Source organism: Archocentrus centrarchus, chromosome 5 (genome assembly GCF_007364275.1).
Source record: "Archocentrus centrarchus isolate MPI-CPG fArcCen1 chromosome 5, fArcCen1, whole genome shotgun sequence".
NCBI lineage: Eukaryota > Metazoa > Chordata > Actinopteri > Cichliformes > Cichlidae > Archocentrus > Archocentrus centrarchus.
In genome coordinates, this window is record NC_044350.1 from 34,940,428 (window position 1) to 34,957,461 (window position 17,034).

At 45.2% G+C, this 17,034-nt stretch overlaps 1 protein-coding gene across 2 annotated transcripts in view; it reads right to left on the reverse strand.

Annotated features, from left to right (window-relative positions):
• flnba (filamin B a) overlaps nt 1-13,773 on the reverse strand; it is a 62,865-nt gene extending 49,092 nt beyond the window's left edge. For both annotated transcript variants that reach the window (XM_030729268.1, XM_030729267.1), the window contains exon 1: nt 13,482-13,773. In XM_030729268.1, coding sequence (XP_030585128.1) covers nt 13,482-13,773 — 292 coding nt within the window. The remainder of the gene's footprint in view (nt 1-13,481) is intronic.
• Nucleotides 13,774-17,034: the final 3,261 nt, after the last annotated feature.

Consider the following 17,034-nt stretch of genomic DNA (forward strand, 5'->3'; position numbering starts at 1 on the left):
CCTGTACTTTACTTTTACTTAAGTAAAGAAGTTGAACCAGTACTTCGACTTTTACCAAAGTATTTTTTAACACAAGTACTTGTACTTCTACTTAAGTACAGAATGTCAGTACTTTTCCACCTCTGATAAGAGATGGAAACAACTCCATGATATCATTTTGTAAAGCCCTGTTACACCCTGACTTCAGAAATTTGACACTTTTGTTGGTTTTTTTTGACTGAGAAGTGACCATATTTGGGCAGAAAGGTGGAGTGCTAAGATATCAGCCTGTACACCAGGGAACCCCAAATCCAGGCCTTGAGGTCCAGGGTCCTGCAGGTTTTAGATGTGTCCCTGATCCAACAACACCTGAGTCAAATATAGAAGTCATTAGCAGGACTCTGGAGAACTTGACTGCATACTGAGGAGGTAATTCAGCCGTTTGACTCAGGTGTGTTGAATCAGGGACACATCTAAGACCTGCAGGATGGCGGACCTTGAGGCCTGGATTTGAGGATCCCTGCTGTACACCAACCAGCTCAGGGGATGGGCTTTGGGCACAATTAAGAAAACAACAAACAATTTGTCAGATAATTGCATTCAAAACAACTAAAACTCCAACACCGATGCTATGAAAGGATGTACTGAGCTATAAGTTTTAAGTGTGTTTTAGTAGCAGGCTGCAAACATGCTCATTTCTGCTGGAAAGTCGGGACTTCAGAGGGAGCCCCTAGTGACCGTTAGAGGAACTGCAGATTTTAGTGCTTCCACGATGGCTTCATTTTCTTAGCCAGAAAACTGGTGTGACTATAATTCCTCTCCTTTTGTTCATCTGGGAAAGGTTAAAGCTTTTATTTTCCTCATAAAGGAAAACAGTCTTTGTAGGAATGTCGGTCTTTACACTCTTCACCCGACCTCTAAAGTTAACATCACCCAGAGAGCCACGACTACCCCATTAGGGAAAATAAGCTGGGCTGGAAGGAAAAATTATCCTTGAACAGTCGGATTTGAGTGGCTGTGTTTGTGTCATTCTGCTCTTTGCTGAATTTCCCTTCAGCAGTTATTAAAATTAAGACCCTAATCAGAGGATAAAAATCACTTAAAGAGCTGCATTTGCTTCCTGTAATCAAAGCTTGAAAGTGTTTATGCACCGTGGATTTGCTCCTTTAAGCGTCACAGTGGAAAAACCTTTAAGAATCTGCTGCATTTAGAGCTGAGACCAACAAAGGTGCTTTCTGTGCACAGACGGCGTCTGTAAGTCGATATCCCGCCTCTCACGTTACCTTTCTGCAGCCACACTGAGGCCCGGGTCTCACGCATGAGCGTGGGAGGGACTGAAACGATAACCACCACAAACCCCGTGTGTACACACACATTAAACATCTTCCAGGCCGACAAACACGATAACCCCACCAAGGAGCGTCCAATCAGAGCGTGCCACCTCACATGTTCTCAGGCGGGCTGCAGGGTGTCTTAAATCCTCGGAGTGAGGGGATCTTTCTGACTCCGTCACATCTCAGTGCGGCATTTGGCACACGGACCGCACACCTCAGCCAGGCGCCTTGTTGCCAGAATGCAGCGGATTGTGGAAATGCCAACACTTTCTGGTGTGTGCGCTGTTATTGCACAGCTCCGGCCAGAAATGCAGAATCGATATTGGAGGGAGGAATCAGGCTGTGAGAAAACAGATGTTTAAGAACACTGAGTCAAACAGAGCAGCTCAGCATGAAGCAGCCAATCAGACCAGAAATGTTCATGCAATTACAAAAGTTCACCAACAGGACGCCGAGTTAGCGGCGGGTGTTCAGTTTTCAGGGTGTGTGCTGCTCCTCTTTAACTTTAGATATATTTATTTAGCCCCGCTGCTATTAATGCTGTTAGTAAAAAGCTTACATGTTTTTAATAATACATTACATCCTCACAGATTTGACTAATCCAATCAGAGTTGGTCCAAAGTTCCCACAATAACCTCAGCCCACAGGATCTCCGAAGGAAAACCCACCAAAAAATGAGGATGGCGGGAACGCGCCGTTTCTGTTTCATAGCACGTTAGCACGAGCTAACAGCACGAGGTAAAAACTCACAGCAGTTTCTCTAAAACCATCCTTGATGGTCAAAGGAGGAAAGACTTAAAAACCTGCAGATGTTATCCAGATTTATCTAGTTAGACTTCTCCTAGTTGTGGACTTATCGTATGTGACGTGCAGCGATCTGGTTGTGATTACTGTTCTGGTCGCAGTTATTCTCATGATGACACACTCCTCTCTGCGGAGGCTGTAAACAGGGAGCTGTGGATGAGACTGTGGGCTTAAACAGCCTCATGTTTCTGCTCCTCTACATGCTGCACAGTCGAACCAGGCTGCAGGAGCAGACAGGAGAGCGAAGGCCGGGGCCGTAAACATGACACGGCTCTGATGGGTCCTCTCCTCCTGGAGGAGTGAAACCAGAGACGTGAAAGATGAGGGAGCAAACAGGTTTCGGTGAGAGTGGAGCGATGAGGTTTCAGTGAGCGCAAACACGTCCAAGTCAAACAGTCCTTCCAATGACTCAGACACAGGAACCCTCCGAGAGTCTCAGCAGCTCCAATTTCCAAAGGAAATGAAAACAAATCATGAACTCTGCACTTTATTATTTTTTAGGTCTTTTTCTCCACAACTGTTAAATTTAGAGTGTGAAACTGATTCTCTAACAGAGTGTTTTCTTGGTAACTCTCTTCTGAGGACGGTGACGTCCAGACCAAGTTTCTGTGAAGTCGCCTAAAATAAGAGAGCCTCCTCCAATCAGCAGCTTACACAGCTGACGTGGAAACTTAAACCAGTGCAGACCTTTGCTCATTAAGGAAACATTTCCAACATATCCAAAAAAAATTATGAGCCAAACAAAAATTATAACCCATCAGCTGAGCAGGTAAGACTGTTATCCACCCACTTATGTCTACAGATTACACGTTACAGCAGGACAGATCGAGGCTGCATGTGAATGCAGTTAACAGGCTTTAAACTCCAGTGTCATCATCATCATCACCATCATCATCATCATGAACAGAGGAGTGCCTGAGGGGTAACACTGAAGGGGAGACCAGCCAAATATAAGCCAGGTAAGGTTTGACTTTTACAGTCACACCTCAGACCTTCCTGATCAGGAATTCAAACTGAATTTTAAACCAGTTTCCTGACTCACAATAATAATATACATTTGTTTATCAAATCATCAAATGAAAGATTTTGATTGGATAAAGGAAAATAGGTGCACAAAAAGCTTGTGAGTAATGAAAAAGTATTTTTGCGTGTACTCTAAGATGATGCAACACAATCACCTGCAGAAAGTTTCCACACCTTTCTCACAGTACCCGAACGCATCATAAGGCTCCTTATGCTCCAACTTAGGTAACACTTCCTGTTTACAGTCACCCACACACACACACACACCCACCCTCAGGTCACCTCAGCCAATCAATGTCTGTTTACTGAGGTTGCCATGGCGAGGAGGAAGAATGTGCCCAACCTTTCTGCCGGGGTTATCAATCACTCCTCTGTGTTCAGCCCCCACGCCTCCCACTGTTCTTCACTGTGATGAAACTGAGCAACAATGTAACCAATTCGGTTTCAGCCGATTCTGGTTTCTGTGAAAGCGCCACCATCTGCAGTGAACCACGAGAGTCTGTCAGAGCCAAAAATCACCCTGAGGGTTGAAGCCTGCGGCTGAAACGAGGACACACACACACACACACACACTGTTTCTCCTTTCAGGGATTCACTGCTAACTCAACTCGTCCCTTTGAATTAAGGCCATTTAATCGGAGCCTCGAGGGTCGGGCACCAATGCAGTTTCATTGCTTTTAATTTTTTGTTTTTGCTGTCACATTTGGCCCCTTGTGACAGGGAAACTAAAATCTTTGTTAGAGCCTTGCTATAAAGCACTGCTCACCGCTCGGCCTCTCAACATTTACCAGCACAAAACCTTAAACTGCAGATCCATTTTGGCCCCTGGCCTCAGTAAATGCCACCTGAGTGAAAGTGGCCATTAGCTGCTGATACAGCACAAACCCGTATCAGCTGACAGAGCGGCAGTGTGAGAAAAGTAGAGCTGGTTTCCAGCTTTTTACTGAGAGTAGAAACCAGGCATATGGAGTTCTAACTCACAGATCCAGCTACAGTGTTCATTTATTCACTGGAATCAGGAACGTGAGTGGTTCCTGTGCTGATCCAAGCACCAATATGGAGGCTCCTCTAATGACCACACAGGACTTCAAAAGTAAGAAAACTGAACCCCCCCCTTTAGTTATGCTGCTATAGGCCTAGGCTGCTGGGGGGTTCCCATGATGCATTGTTTCTTTTCATTCACTTCTTAACTCCATTTATACCCCACGCTGCATTTAATCAGTTATTAATCTCTGGCTCCCCCGAACCCGTCACGGTTCAGCTGGAGGTTTCTTCCTGCTATGCTGCTCATAGGGGGTCGTTTTAACTGTTGGGTTTCTCTAATTATTTACCTTACACTATAAAGCACCTCGAGGCGACTTGTGATTGGGCACTATATAAATACACTGAACTGATAACTTGACATCCATCCTCTCGTTCAGACGTGGTCACTTCTGGCTCCAGAAAACAGACATAACATTTTAAGATGGCGGGTCACGCCACAGTGGCCGAGCCCACCCTTTCCATTCGCTGTAGGGTGTGGCTGACCCACTGCTCTCACTGTCATGTGACTTCTGCAGCCTTCTGCATGCAGTACTGGGTTCTGTGCCCATCACCTTAAACTTCACTCTGTGGTCCAGGCCGGCTGGAGAATCCAGCATGACCTGCGTGAATCAGCATCACGAGGGCAGATAAAGAGTTTCCCTGTTTCAGAGTCTGCGCTTCACTGACCAACAGGTGCTCCTCTTATCAGCTGTAAGTGACAAACAAAAACTGACAAAGATCAAAACAGAAACCGACACGTCAAACATTAAAAACAGAAATCTGGGCCTGAACTTTAAACCGACACCTGGCAGACCGAAACCATCTATCAGCTGTTCAACGAGGCCAGCTGGATGAGGGCTGTTGTTGATACACATCGCCATAGCAACAAACGGCCAAAAGAGAAGGAGAGAAAGCCCGGGGGGGGGGGGGGAGGGGCTCAGCCAGCCAGCAGACTAGTTAATCTCTCTCAGAGGGAGGCAGTGAGGGAGCGTCAGCACCAACTCCACACCCGTCAGCAGACAAGACGAGGTCGACAACAAACTGGCATTTTCATTATTGATTAGTCTGTCAATCATTAGCTGTGTTACAGGAGCCCTAAATCCATACAGGATGAAGTCACAGACTCAGATCAATAACTCACATCATGCTGAGATTTTTCCAGCTAGTTTTAATTGATCCTTCTATTGGGAGATAAGCAGCAGCAGGTCTAACTGGGTGGTAGATGATGTACTTGTACTCTTCCACAATTACTGAGCACTCAAAGCACTTTTGCCCACACACACACACACACACACACACACACAGTTACAGGCCATTGTAACCCAGAGGAGAAAGTAGTTCTGGTGTCTGATGTTTGGTATTTCTCTCCATCAGAGGGCGTCAGGATGATTTTGGAGTTAAAAATAAATCACTTCAAACTCCTTATTTTTCCTTTTTTTTAATTAATTACTTCTGGATAAAATACATACACTGGTGACAGTACAGCAACCACGCAAGCTGATATCCATGCAGCCGTACACAAATGGAGACACATACACCCACATGTATATATCCACATATATCTCTGTCCCCCGGTGTCAAGACAAAAGCACAAAAACACTCATTTCACCCTCCACACTGCTGAAGCCGCCCTCCAGCCCAGACATCAGGGTGACCAACCAAAATAAAACAAATCAAATGCTGTTTCTGCCAGTTCAATTTCAAACTCCTTATTTTTAAATGGAGAATTTGTTTTTTTTAAATGAACGCAGCATCTCCAGGTTCACTAAAACTCATGCATCAAGTGTGTGGAGGCTTCTTTCATTGGTGTTTAACTGATACATGGCAGGATTTTCTCATCTCCTCGTCTCCGCCCTCCTGCCATGACCTGAAAGTTAACCTCAGCACGCCATCCTGAAGGACGTCTCATTGGCTAAAACAGGGAAGGATAGGAGAAGCTCCAGGAGGACATCTTCTCACCTTCAGTCAGTCAAAGCAGCGCGGCACCGAGCAGGACTAAACGAGTCCTTTCTGTTTCAATTATGATCAAACTTCCTGCTCGTCACTGTTTGTGAGGCATTTAGATTAAAAGTAGCCCCAAGCATTAAAATGTCACACTGCAGTTGTGTTACTAGGCAGGAATGTGTCACGCCTCTGCCGCGACTCCTCTCCTCATGTCCTTTCCTCACCTCCTCTGCTTCCATCTCTGGTGGGCGGGGCTAAGATGTGAGGACGTACAGACAGACATGAGAAACTGATTGTGGATCAGGAACTGCTGCTGATCAAATGTTCATCAGCGCCTGACTTTCTGATGAAACTGATACGCAGAAAACCTCCGACTGCAAGGTGGAGTTATTCTTGGAAAACGCAGCCTGGAGGCAGCGCAGGTTAATGCAGCGTGAAGATGAGGTCACCGTCTAAGGTCACACCTGAGAGCTTCAGATCCTGTCAGGCCTGTTCTCACCTGGTTCCTCACTGACAGAACAGCAGTACAAACAGGGACAAACCAGTCAAAGGGGGCTTTATTCAGCTGTGCAACTTCATGAAAATGAAGGCTGTTACACTAATGACACCGTAACACTGAGCAGAGTGAACAGTGGAAGCAAAGCTAGTGTGTATTGTTAGTGCTGACCTATAAAAACAGGCTACATGTGCTGCTCCACTTCCAAAACACAATGCATGAACAGAGGTGAGCTGTGAGGCTGCAGAAGCTGCACTGAAAACAGGAAAAACATTTTAGGCTTCCACAAAAGAAGAACGGGAGCTGCAACAAACGTTTATTTATGCATCATTTCATTTAGCTTCAGTCCGGTCGCTCTGAAAGGCTGGTGTCATGTGACCATTTAAAGCTCTGCTGCAGGTTTATCCTGTAATAATGCACTTTGACTCAGGTTTAGGGCTGTGATGCAGCAATTTGTTTTAATCGAGTCAGCATTTTACTTTGGAGGAACAAACGCCGTCCATAGATTGGTTTTAAATCTTAACAGCTGCCATTTTCTCCAGATGGGTTCAGTTTTCACAGTGGATTCAAACCAGTAGCAAGAAAATCACTCCTGTCTGCACGTGTTTCAAGGCAATTACATGCAGTGCAATTCATTTCTGCAGCTTTAATGTTGGACATAAATAAACTGCACGATCACTGAAAGGTTCATTTCAGCGTGCGTCCCAGGCGATTTATTTAATCGATGTTTAGCAGTCTTGCTGCTTTCGCCCAGACTTCCATGCAGGGTTTCCAAATCCTGCATTTGTCTTCCAGCCCACATCTTCCCGGTTCAGTCTCAGCAGAAAGCCGACAAACCGTTCAGCAGCACCAACAGCACCGCCTACATCCCAACTCCAGCTTTATGATTTGACTCTACGGCAGCTTTGCAGGACTCACAGTTCAAAATAATGCTGTTTATGTCACACAGGGTCACAGTGCAGCACCTCAGTGCATCCTGTCTGAAACAAGCCCTCCCCTTTAGGCCAGCTGTCTTCTGATTGGATGCCCCTTTTAGACAGACAGCCAACAGGGTGGGGGGTAGGCGAGAGCGCGCAGCCTGAAGCAGACTGGACACACACACACACACACACACACACACACACACACACACACACACACACACAGTTTTAATGAGCGTGCACCACTGTGTGTGACTGTGTGTGTAAGGAAAAGCAGAGCAGTGACTCAAGCTGCCATCACAGGATTAACAATCTGCATGTTTTCCTCTGACTTTACACACCAATCATTGCAGAGCTACTCAGTGAGATCCCTCACCTTACCCAGCCATGATGCAGCACACCTGTCTGCACAAGTGGACGGCCAACGCCTTTTTTACACAACACACCTCTCACTCAACACACTGGGTAACGTCCAAAGGAGGCGGGTAAAACACACAGTTTTGCAATCTCAGAGCGATAAGGCCGGGTGCAGACAGACAGGCTCATTCAGGGGTCAACTTCACTCTGAGGCTGTAAACGAGTCGCTTCAGACGACAGACTCCCGTTACAGGATCACACACGGCACGGCGGAGGCTTAGAAAACTCTTACTGTGGAAACACTGCAAACCTAAAAGGTATTTTTACCTGGACTGTGTTTTCTTTGTTCTCAGTGACTGAAAGGAAACAAATTATCCATCTGGAACCGACATTTAGCCAACTGCATCAGACCTCCATCTGGGGACCCCATCAACCACTCACACCCACAGGTTTGACTTCACTGTGGTCACACTGCCTAAAGAAGCTTAATAGTTCTTCCATAAACGATTAGGACTTAAACATGAGTGATTTCAGTTTAACGGCAGACATTTATTTAAGGCCACATGAGGAGCTGGCCTGAGTGGAAGCTGAGCAGCAGAGGATGGAGGCATAAAGTCAGCATCCATCAGGAAACCAGAGGGTGTTCCTGCACTCACTGCTGAGCTGCTCCGAGATGGTGGGTTTATTTTGGTAGGTCGCTCCAATTTAGCGTCGCTGGTCCCTGCAACAAACGTGACATGAGCTCTGCAGGAAATGTTCACAAACTGATGCCGGTGCACGATTTTCCAATCACCACAATCTGACTTTAAGCGCTGCTGAGTCCAAAGTCCTCCCGCTAACAAACACCTCTGACACGTAAGGCTGGAAAATGATTCAGCCTGTTCTGAATCAGCCGCTGCTTCATTCTCTTTCAGCACTAATATTTACTGAATCAACATCACGAGCTCAAAGCAGCTCTTCAGACTATAAACTAATCAGGACGTGTTTACTGAGGCCATAAATAACAGGCTAATGAGGATACTCCGATAAAGAACATTTGGAAAATGAAATAAACCCAGAGATGATGGCAGTGAGAACGTGCACACACAAACACACAAACAGAACTGTGGTATTATCGACAGGCTTTATTGTGACCACTGTGACACCCTGAATCCCGGCGGTCAGTGAAAGCAGCAGACTGAGAACCATTGATCGGCTTCGGGTTCGAGGAACTGCAGAAGAGACTGAAAAGGCGAAGTCAGCGCTCACTGAAGCAAAACACACAAGAAAAACTGTTCAGTTTGGAGGGACTGAAGAGATTTCTGCCTCAGCGTGCAGTCCACACAAAGCCGGGGGCCTTCTGGAGGGGGTGCCACACCCCAGTGCTCTGTGAGAGCTGAAAAGGATGGGGAGTTACATCACTTTGACCCAGTGCCCGTCTGTCCCCTCCACCGAGTAACTGGAGTCCCTCTGCTGAAGGGTCTCCTGATGACGGGGATGGTAGAGATGTAGCTGCGAGCTCTGGGACAGAAACGAGCTTCCAGCCTGCAGGAATTCAGCCGTCAGACCTTCAGTTTGATTCATCACAGGACTTTATGTCCCTGAAGCTCCCGCTGCATCTGGAACATCTGCAGTTCCTCCTGCTTGGAGCTGAAATTCAACTAAACCTTAACGAGCTGCTCACTGATTGAAGGTGATTTTAAATGACCTGGAGGCAGGTACTTCAGACGCTTCCTTCAGTTTTGATGTTAATAGTTTAATCCTTTAACGCAGTCGATGCTAGCCAGGAAACACAAAACCAACTCCATTTATTTCAGTTTCCTCCAAACGAAGGAGGTGCTGCACCTTTAAAACCCAACACTGAATGTGGAGGACCCTCAACTCCAACACCTGAGTGAAATCAGAGGGTGCTGAGCCTTCAGTCTCCCTCCTTCTGATTGGTACGGTGTGTGTGGCGTCACATTGAATTTTAAGCACTGTTGTGTTTGTGTTGCTCACTGGAGGAAGGTTGAGGGGTATTTGTCTTCCTCAGCGTCTCTCTCTGGTGTGCACGTTCTCACCATGTTCCACGGTTTCTTCCATGAAACCACATTTTTCAAAAATGAATTGGAAATTAAATTTCAAAGTGCTTTTTCTCTCTTGTACTATTTTATTAGTGTTTAAGCTGCTGTCCCTTTTACACAGTATCAGAAGAGGCTTAGTCAAATTGGATTCATTTGCACCAACTCAGCTGAGCCTCACGGCGCTCAGTTCCACTTAAACGTGTCGGTCGATAGTTTTTCATTTCAGTTATTCGGTTTTGTTTGTAATCAAATAAATAAGAGGTTAACAGCTAGCACTGTACAAAAGTCTGCTCTGACGAGGACGTCGACAGGGATACGTGACCTCACATCAGCGCAACTCCTGCAACAGTTTTTCCTGTAACGAGCTGATGTTTAGAGTCAGCTGATGGGTATTGAAAATGGCTGCTGGGTCACCGTCAGGATCTTTGATCTGCTACACCAATAACTGCCACCCCCCACACCTGCCTGAACACACCTGAGCTCCTCTGACACAAGAGCATTTTGCAGGGTTTAAAATTCACCCACTGTGGTAAATTAAAGCATGCATGCAGTGACAGCTCACTGCATGCATGCACATCCTGTTAGATGAAGATTACATGCATTAATAAGCAGATGCATTCACACCTTTCAGCCCACACATGAACTGTTTAGCTGCCGGGATGTGTGTGAATAAAGCTTCAGACAGTATGATATAATGAGCATGCATGCTGCACAAACAGCTGTTTGTGTTCTTATTAACCTCCTGCAGGTTCGCCTCTTTATAAATGAGAGAGTCGCTGGTTTCAGCTCAGTCTGTGCAGCTGCTTCATGTCTCAGAGCTGAAACAGGACCAGCTCTGCCCAACTGTGTGTGTCCCACCCAGTCAGTCATTTCCTTTCCAGTGTGGAAAAACCAACCGTCCACCACAGCTTTACGTCGCTGAACGCACGCCGACCTCAGCTCACTCCCGGCCGCTGGGCGGCCTCGCTGCGGTTCCTCTCTCAGGCTTTCCTCCCCCTCAGAGTTCAGACGAGGCAGAGGAGCAGCTCTGAAAAGTTCAGCTGGAAACACGACACAATCGGCTCATCTGAAGCTCGTCTCAGCAACCGACTGAGTTTAGACCCCAAGGCGGCCTTCAAACCACACGCTCATTTCATTCATCTGAATCTCTCCAAATCTGACCTTCCCGACTCTCCGGGATCATGAAAGCTTGTTCATGTGTTCATGTCCACTGGGCCACTTCCTGCAGCTCGTTCAGGAAACCCTTAAAGACGCATTTCAGCAGTGATGCTTTTCACAGGAACACCAAGCAGGTGGACTAAGAGGAGGTTCACAGCTCAGGTAGAAGCAGCAGGTGAACAGTTTATCAGCAGGCTGTCATTTCTGGGTAATTTCCTGTTTCCTCCTCTGCGTCTGTTTAAATATATTAGTAACTTTGATTTGTTTGCATCCCTGTGAAACATGATGTGGCCACACACGAGATTCAGTGCTGTCGAACTGACCGCGTGACTGCTCTGACTAACTGCACAAAACACACACCTGGTCTTGCCAACAGGTAACCACAGGGAGGAGATGAGCTCATTTAGCCTGAGACGACACAGACGGTGAATCAGCTGCAGGTTGAGGCCGCGCTCTGGATGAGAGGCGACCTCCGAGGACAGACGCTGACGCACGAGCGGCACAAAGTGTGTTTAATGGAAAACAGGCCACTGCTGCTTTACAGCAGTGATGCTCAGGACGCGGCTCTTTGTTCAAATAAAATGTTTCCCAGGAAAGAATTAACACCGTACAGAAGATAAAAACCTGGTTTTTGACCACATTTCCCAGAATGCAGCTGCTGAACAGGCCCACCTGTCAGACCCACACCTACAGTTAACAAGTGTGAAGCTCAAGCTAAAAATAAGGCCAAAAACATCCTCCTTTATGAAGGTTTGAAAGATGTTGGTCATCTGATCCATCAGTGAGATCGAGTGTTTTTATTAACAGCACCTCAGAAATCATAACAGGATTTCACTCCTCTGTAGGAGACAGTCACAGATTAAAAAGGGTTACAGCTAACATCTCAGAGTCTCAGACAAAATCACAGAGGCTAAAAAAACAGACCTTAAGACATGTTAAAGAGCAGAAATGAGCTTCTACATGCTGAAGCTCAGACAGCCAGTTTCAGCCACTCTGCACCCTCTCAAACCTCTGAGAAGCTCTGTGACCTTTCAGCCATTAAAATCTGCCAACTCCCAAAACTGAAGCACCAACAGTGACTAAAACCAGCATCAGTCACGCCTATGATGACTCTTCCTGTCTCAGCTCTGATGAAGCTGATTATCTCTGTAATTTCTAAATGCACTCCTGCTTTATTCAGCTTACACTGCTGAACCTGATCATTTGGCTTTACAGCAGCATCAACAAGCACAGAGACACAGACGCTCAATTTAATGCACAAAACCACCTGAAAGTCGAGCTCTGGGTCTCTTCAGCACATGAAAAACATCAATAAAATCCCAGTTTGATAAAGAGCACACAAAGATACCACACAGGACTGTTTCAGACTTTTCTCAGTGAGCGGCTGCAGAGCGAACACACACACACACACACACACACACACACACACACACACACAAACTCATCTTTTTATCTTTTTTTTTTTTTTTTGGGGGGGGGGGGGGGGGGGGGGTATCTGAGGAGACTTGGACTCTCCACGAGGCGGCTCATTAGCACAGGTGTGTCCCCTCTCTGCGGGAACCTGCTCATTAAAACACACACTGCAGCCAAACTCCATGCAGAAACCTGCCAGTTTAACACTGCTGCTGACAAAAGTCTTCCTCTTCATCAGGAATGACCGTGGGGACCAAAGCCTCAGACCCACGGGGCTGTGGATTCTTTCAGGGACTCACACAAACTTTCAGATCTAAAAAGCGGGACGAGGAATTTCTGATCAGGTTAAAACGAAGTGAAAATAAGATATAGATATTCAGTCGATTCAACAATTACTTTAATTTCCGAGATAATAAAGATCATTGTTCGGGGTTCGGCTCGGAGTTCGTGTCGCCCTCTGCGTGGACAGAAGTACCAGGAATGATAAACTGGTTACAATAAGAGGAATGTAACAATGTTTCTTCTGCCTTTCGTTAACGTGCCTGTTTTGGTTGCATGTAAACTTTAACCCCTCTCACCTCGTTAAAAACGCTGCCAGGTGGGCGGTAGCAGCGCCGTGAAACCCATAAAACCGGGTTTTACAGGGAATATTTATCAGTATCTGAATTAAACTTATGCCGAATTGAAGAGCGGGTCGAAAAGATTAAGAAAATCATCTTTATGGCCAGGTGTGACATTTTTACTCGCATAGAAAAACTATTAAATATTAAATCCTTGAGTTTTTAAATGGTAGTCCGTTCCAGGACAGAAGACGGGGCAAAGACACGAAACTTGGAAAACTGGGAGAAAACTGGAAGAAAACTTTACTGGGAGAAGAAATATTTGGAATTCCAGCATGCCTGCTGTCTGCGGACTCTTTATTATGAGGCAAAGTTATTTCGGCTGAGGAGGAAGCTTCCAGATGAATGAATGGACCCGCATTACTCACCTATGGACACCAACTTTATGTTCTCCTTGTCCAGGAACTCCAGAGCCACCGACACGTTCTCCAGCTTCATCTGCCTGAAGGTGGGCCTCGGGTGGTACTTTTTGTACATTGTCTTGTGGCTCAGGACCTCCAGCAGGGCGATGAGCCTCAGGCCGTCGCCCAGGTCCAGCTGCAGGTCCACGATCCGCTTGTTGACGCATTTCAGGTGCTCGTTGATCCAGCGGGTGAAGGTGTTCTGCTGGATCTTCTTCCACGGGGCGTCCTCCGCCAGGTCCTTCTCTGTGGCCGGCATCCTGGGTGACGTTTGCCGCTGGTTTTGAGTAACGCTTGTGTCTCGGAGTCGGGTTCAAAGCTGCAGACAGTGGAGCCGTGAGCGCGCCGTGTTTCCTCGGAGCCGCCGCTGCTCGCGCTGAACTTTTTATGGACTAACGCTGCTGCGTTCAGGTGCTGCTCGGATTAATCAGCTTCTTCTTCTTCTCTCCGAGCTACCGCTTACCGTCAGCGACGTTTTACCGCCTCCCATCGGCATCAAAGCCTTTTCAGCGATTTCTTTTCTGCAGGCTGTCTTCAGAGTCCGTACACAGAGTAATTATTTAATAAATCATTATGAATGTAAATGCATTTAAAATATAATTCCATCATTTCCTAGTAAAGAACTCCTGTCAGTCACACTACAAGTTTCACTTCATTTATTTATTTATTGTACATGAACTTCGGTATATCTAATGAAGCCATGCAAACTTTTATACGTGCATCAGGACGGGATGGAATTTTGATGGTTTACTTTTTAGAGGCGGTGGCTACTTTCAATACTAAAAACTAATCACAGCATCTGAAAGGTTTCCTTTTTACCCACCAGGTGCTTCCAGCTGATTTTAAAGCCAAACTCTGAACCAGGTTAATGAGAGGACGGACTTTCATTGAATCTCAGCATAGCTGTTAAATCTGGCTGTGAGGCTCTCGCTAGCTTTCATTTGTTTACGCTGGAGAAACTGTAGCACACAATATTATATTTCGGAGTGGAGAGCAGCGCTCCTGCTCAGTTTATGTCAGTGAGCGAGGTCAAATCTGTCAAAGCAAAACTGAGACTGATGTAAAGCTGTCCCTCTGCGGAAGATCGTAAAAACACCGGTTGGTTTTAATCGAGTTTTTCATAAACTGTGAGCTTTTTTTCCTGCTTTTCCAACATTTCTTCCATTTTTGGCGCCTTGGATTTCATTATTTGGGCTTCATCTAAAACATGTAGCACCTCTTATGCTTGCATCCCTGTTTCTGTAAATGCTGCAGTGGTTTTCCCAGTGATGCTGATTGATGATCACTTCATGAGGAACAGATGCGAGTCCGTGTGTCCAGTTTATGAGAAACTTATTGTTATGAAAGCCTGCGTCATGCTCTCTCAGGATTTTAAATTTGATCTGAATGAAAACTTTATTGTTCCTGCTTGAAGCAGCAGACAGGAGTCTGAGGAGGAGCTCTTTATTCTGTCTACAAGTTTCAGTCGTCTCATTAAAGGTGACATCACGCGGGATGATTGATGCGTGTTTGTCATTCAGCTAATATCAGAGCAAACACACACACACACATACAAGTCCGGGCCTGTGTTAATTGTGCAATCTTTGCTTCTCTTCATTATGTCGTGTCTGCGTTGCATCACCTACAGCTCACTCTGTCTTAAAGGGACAGTTCACCTCAAACACACTCGGCCTGCTTTGTGTTCCAGTCGCACTTCTCGCTGCTCATAACTTTGTAGCTAGAGGGTCAAATTTGACCCGCGATTCAACTCAGACCAAAATACTAAGCAAAAATACTCACCTCATAGTTCACTTAGTGTGTATTCATATCCATGTAAACACTGTTATAGTTCATCTTATAACATATCACTCATTATCAATTAAAAACTTGTTTAAATTCACTCATTTTATTTCCTCTAGTGAAGACAGTGTGTGAGCATATCATCTGTTTTTATTAAACAAAGTGACATCTGTGGCGTTGCAAAACTGACCCGTACAGATTCATGTTAGGAAACAGGTCATTTTTCTTTCATGAAACCAACTTTATTTCACGAACATGAGTGCAAATGGAAAAATAAAACCATAAATAGAGTCTTGCTTGTTTTTCCTGCCACGGGCAGCTTCTTCTTCTTGTGCCATAACTGTCGTATCCAGGATGCCCCGATTCCTTTCTGCATGTCTACAAAGTCCAAGGCTGTTGTTGCATCATACACTGCCCAGAGTTTGATGCCATATTTCCCAGGCTTGCTTTGTGTGTGTATGTGTGTGTGTGTGTGTGTGTGTGTGTGTGTGTGTGTGTGTGTGTGTGTGTGTGTAGGGGGTTAGGAGTTGGGGGAGGAACCCACAGTGATGCATTTTTGACCCGTGACACCCAACCTTACCATATCACCTGAACAGAGCACTTCACTCTCAGACTGATGGCTTACTTGTGGTTCCTAGGATACTTCTGATAAGTCTGAGTGTTTTTTTGTTTTGTTTTTTAAACCTGATACTGTAGAAAACCTAAAAATGAATGTTGCTGCCAATCATTGACTCATCTCAGGACTTAATAAAATAATCAAATACTCCCTCAAAATACATTTTATGGAAATTATTTTAGTTGTTTTTGTTATGTCGATAAAATAAAAACAATAGTACAATGTAAGAATACTGGCCTTTTGAAGGGCAAAACAATATATGTAATATTTGATATATTCATTACAGGCTGAAGTAGTTTTAAAAGACTGGAAAAAGTGGAAAAAATATTACTTTATAATATTTTGACAGCAGTTTTTGGGAAGGGGAGGTGTTTTTTTTTTTTTTTAAGGATCTCCATTAACGTGTTTATTCTGTCCGTGTGCCTGTTCCAGTTCTGGGAGGCGATCGGTGAGGAGCGTGGCATCAACCCCACCGGGACCTGCCACGGAGAGCGCGACCTGCTGCTGGAACGTACTTCAACGAGGCTACAGGTTAACTGCCTCCGACCTGCACAGGCTGATTACCTAATGTCTGGGTTAGGCGAGTAATTCAGAAGGTATAAATTGGATTTTTAAGATGCAAAGAACCATCAGTCCCATTTTGTAAATGGCCCGTTCTCAGCTCGCTGTGATCGTCTGCTTGATTGTTTTTATGACAGGTGGTCTAATGAATTTGTTAAGCACTGTATGTCAGATTTACACATTTTTATCATTTTCATGAATTAAAAATAGCTCACTTAGAGAAGTTTGGGCATAATCATAACATGCAACACTTTATATACGACAACACAGAAAAACACCACCAAACTCAGAATGTGTTCTTTGGAATTTTTGTTGCATGTTGAATTAAATATTTTATGATTAGAGTGCAAAATCACAACAGTCTATTTTAATGCTCTAATACTGTAAAATACAGGAACCAATGACTAACGTACATATGCAACACTTTTTTCATATTTGACAACACAAGAAAAAAAATGAAAAGATTTTTTTTTTTTTTTTTTATTGATGCCAATTTTAAAACAGTACAACTCAAGATTAGAAAGGGCCAAATTAAAAGGATGTTTCGTACTGTAGGGTAAAGAC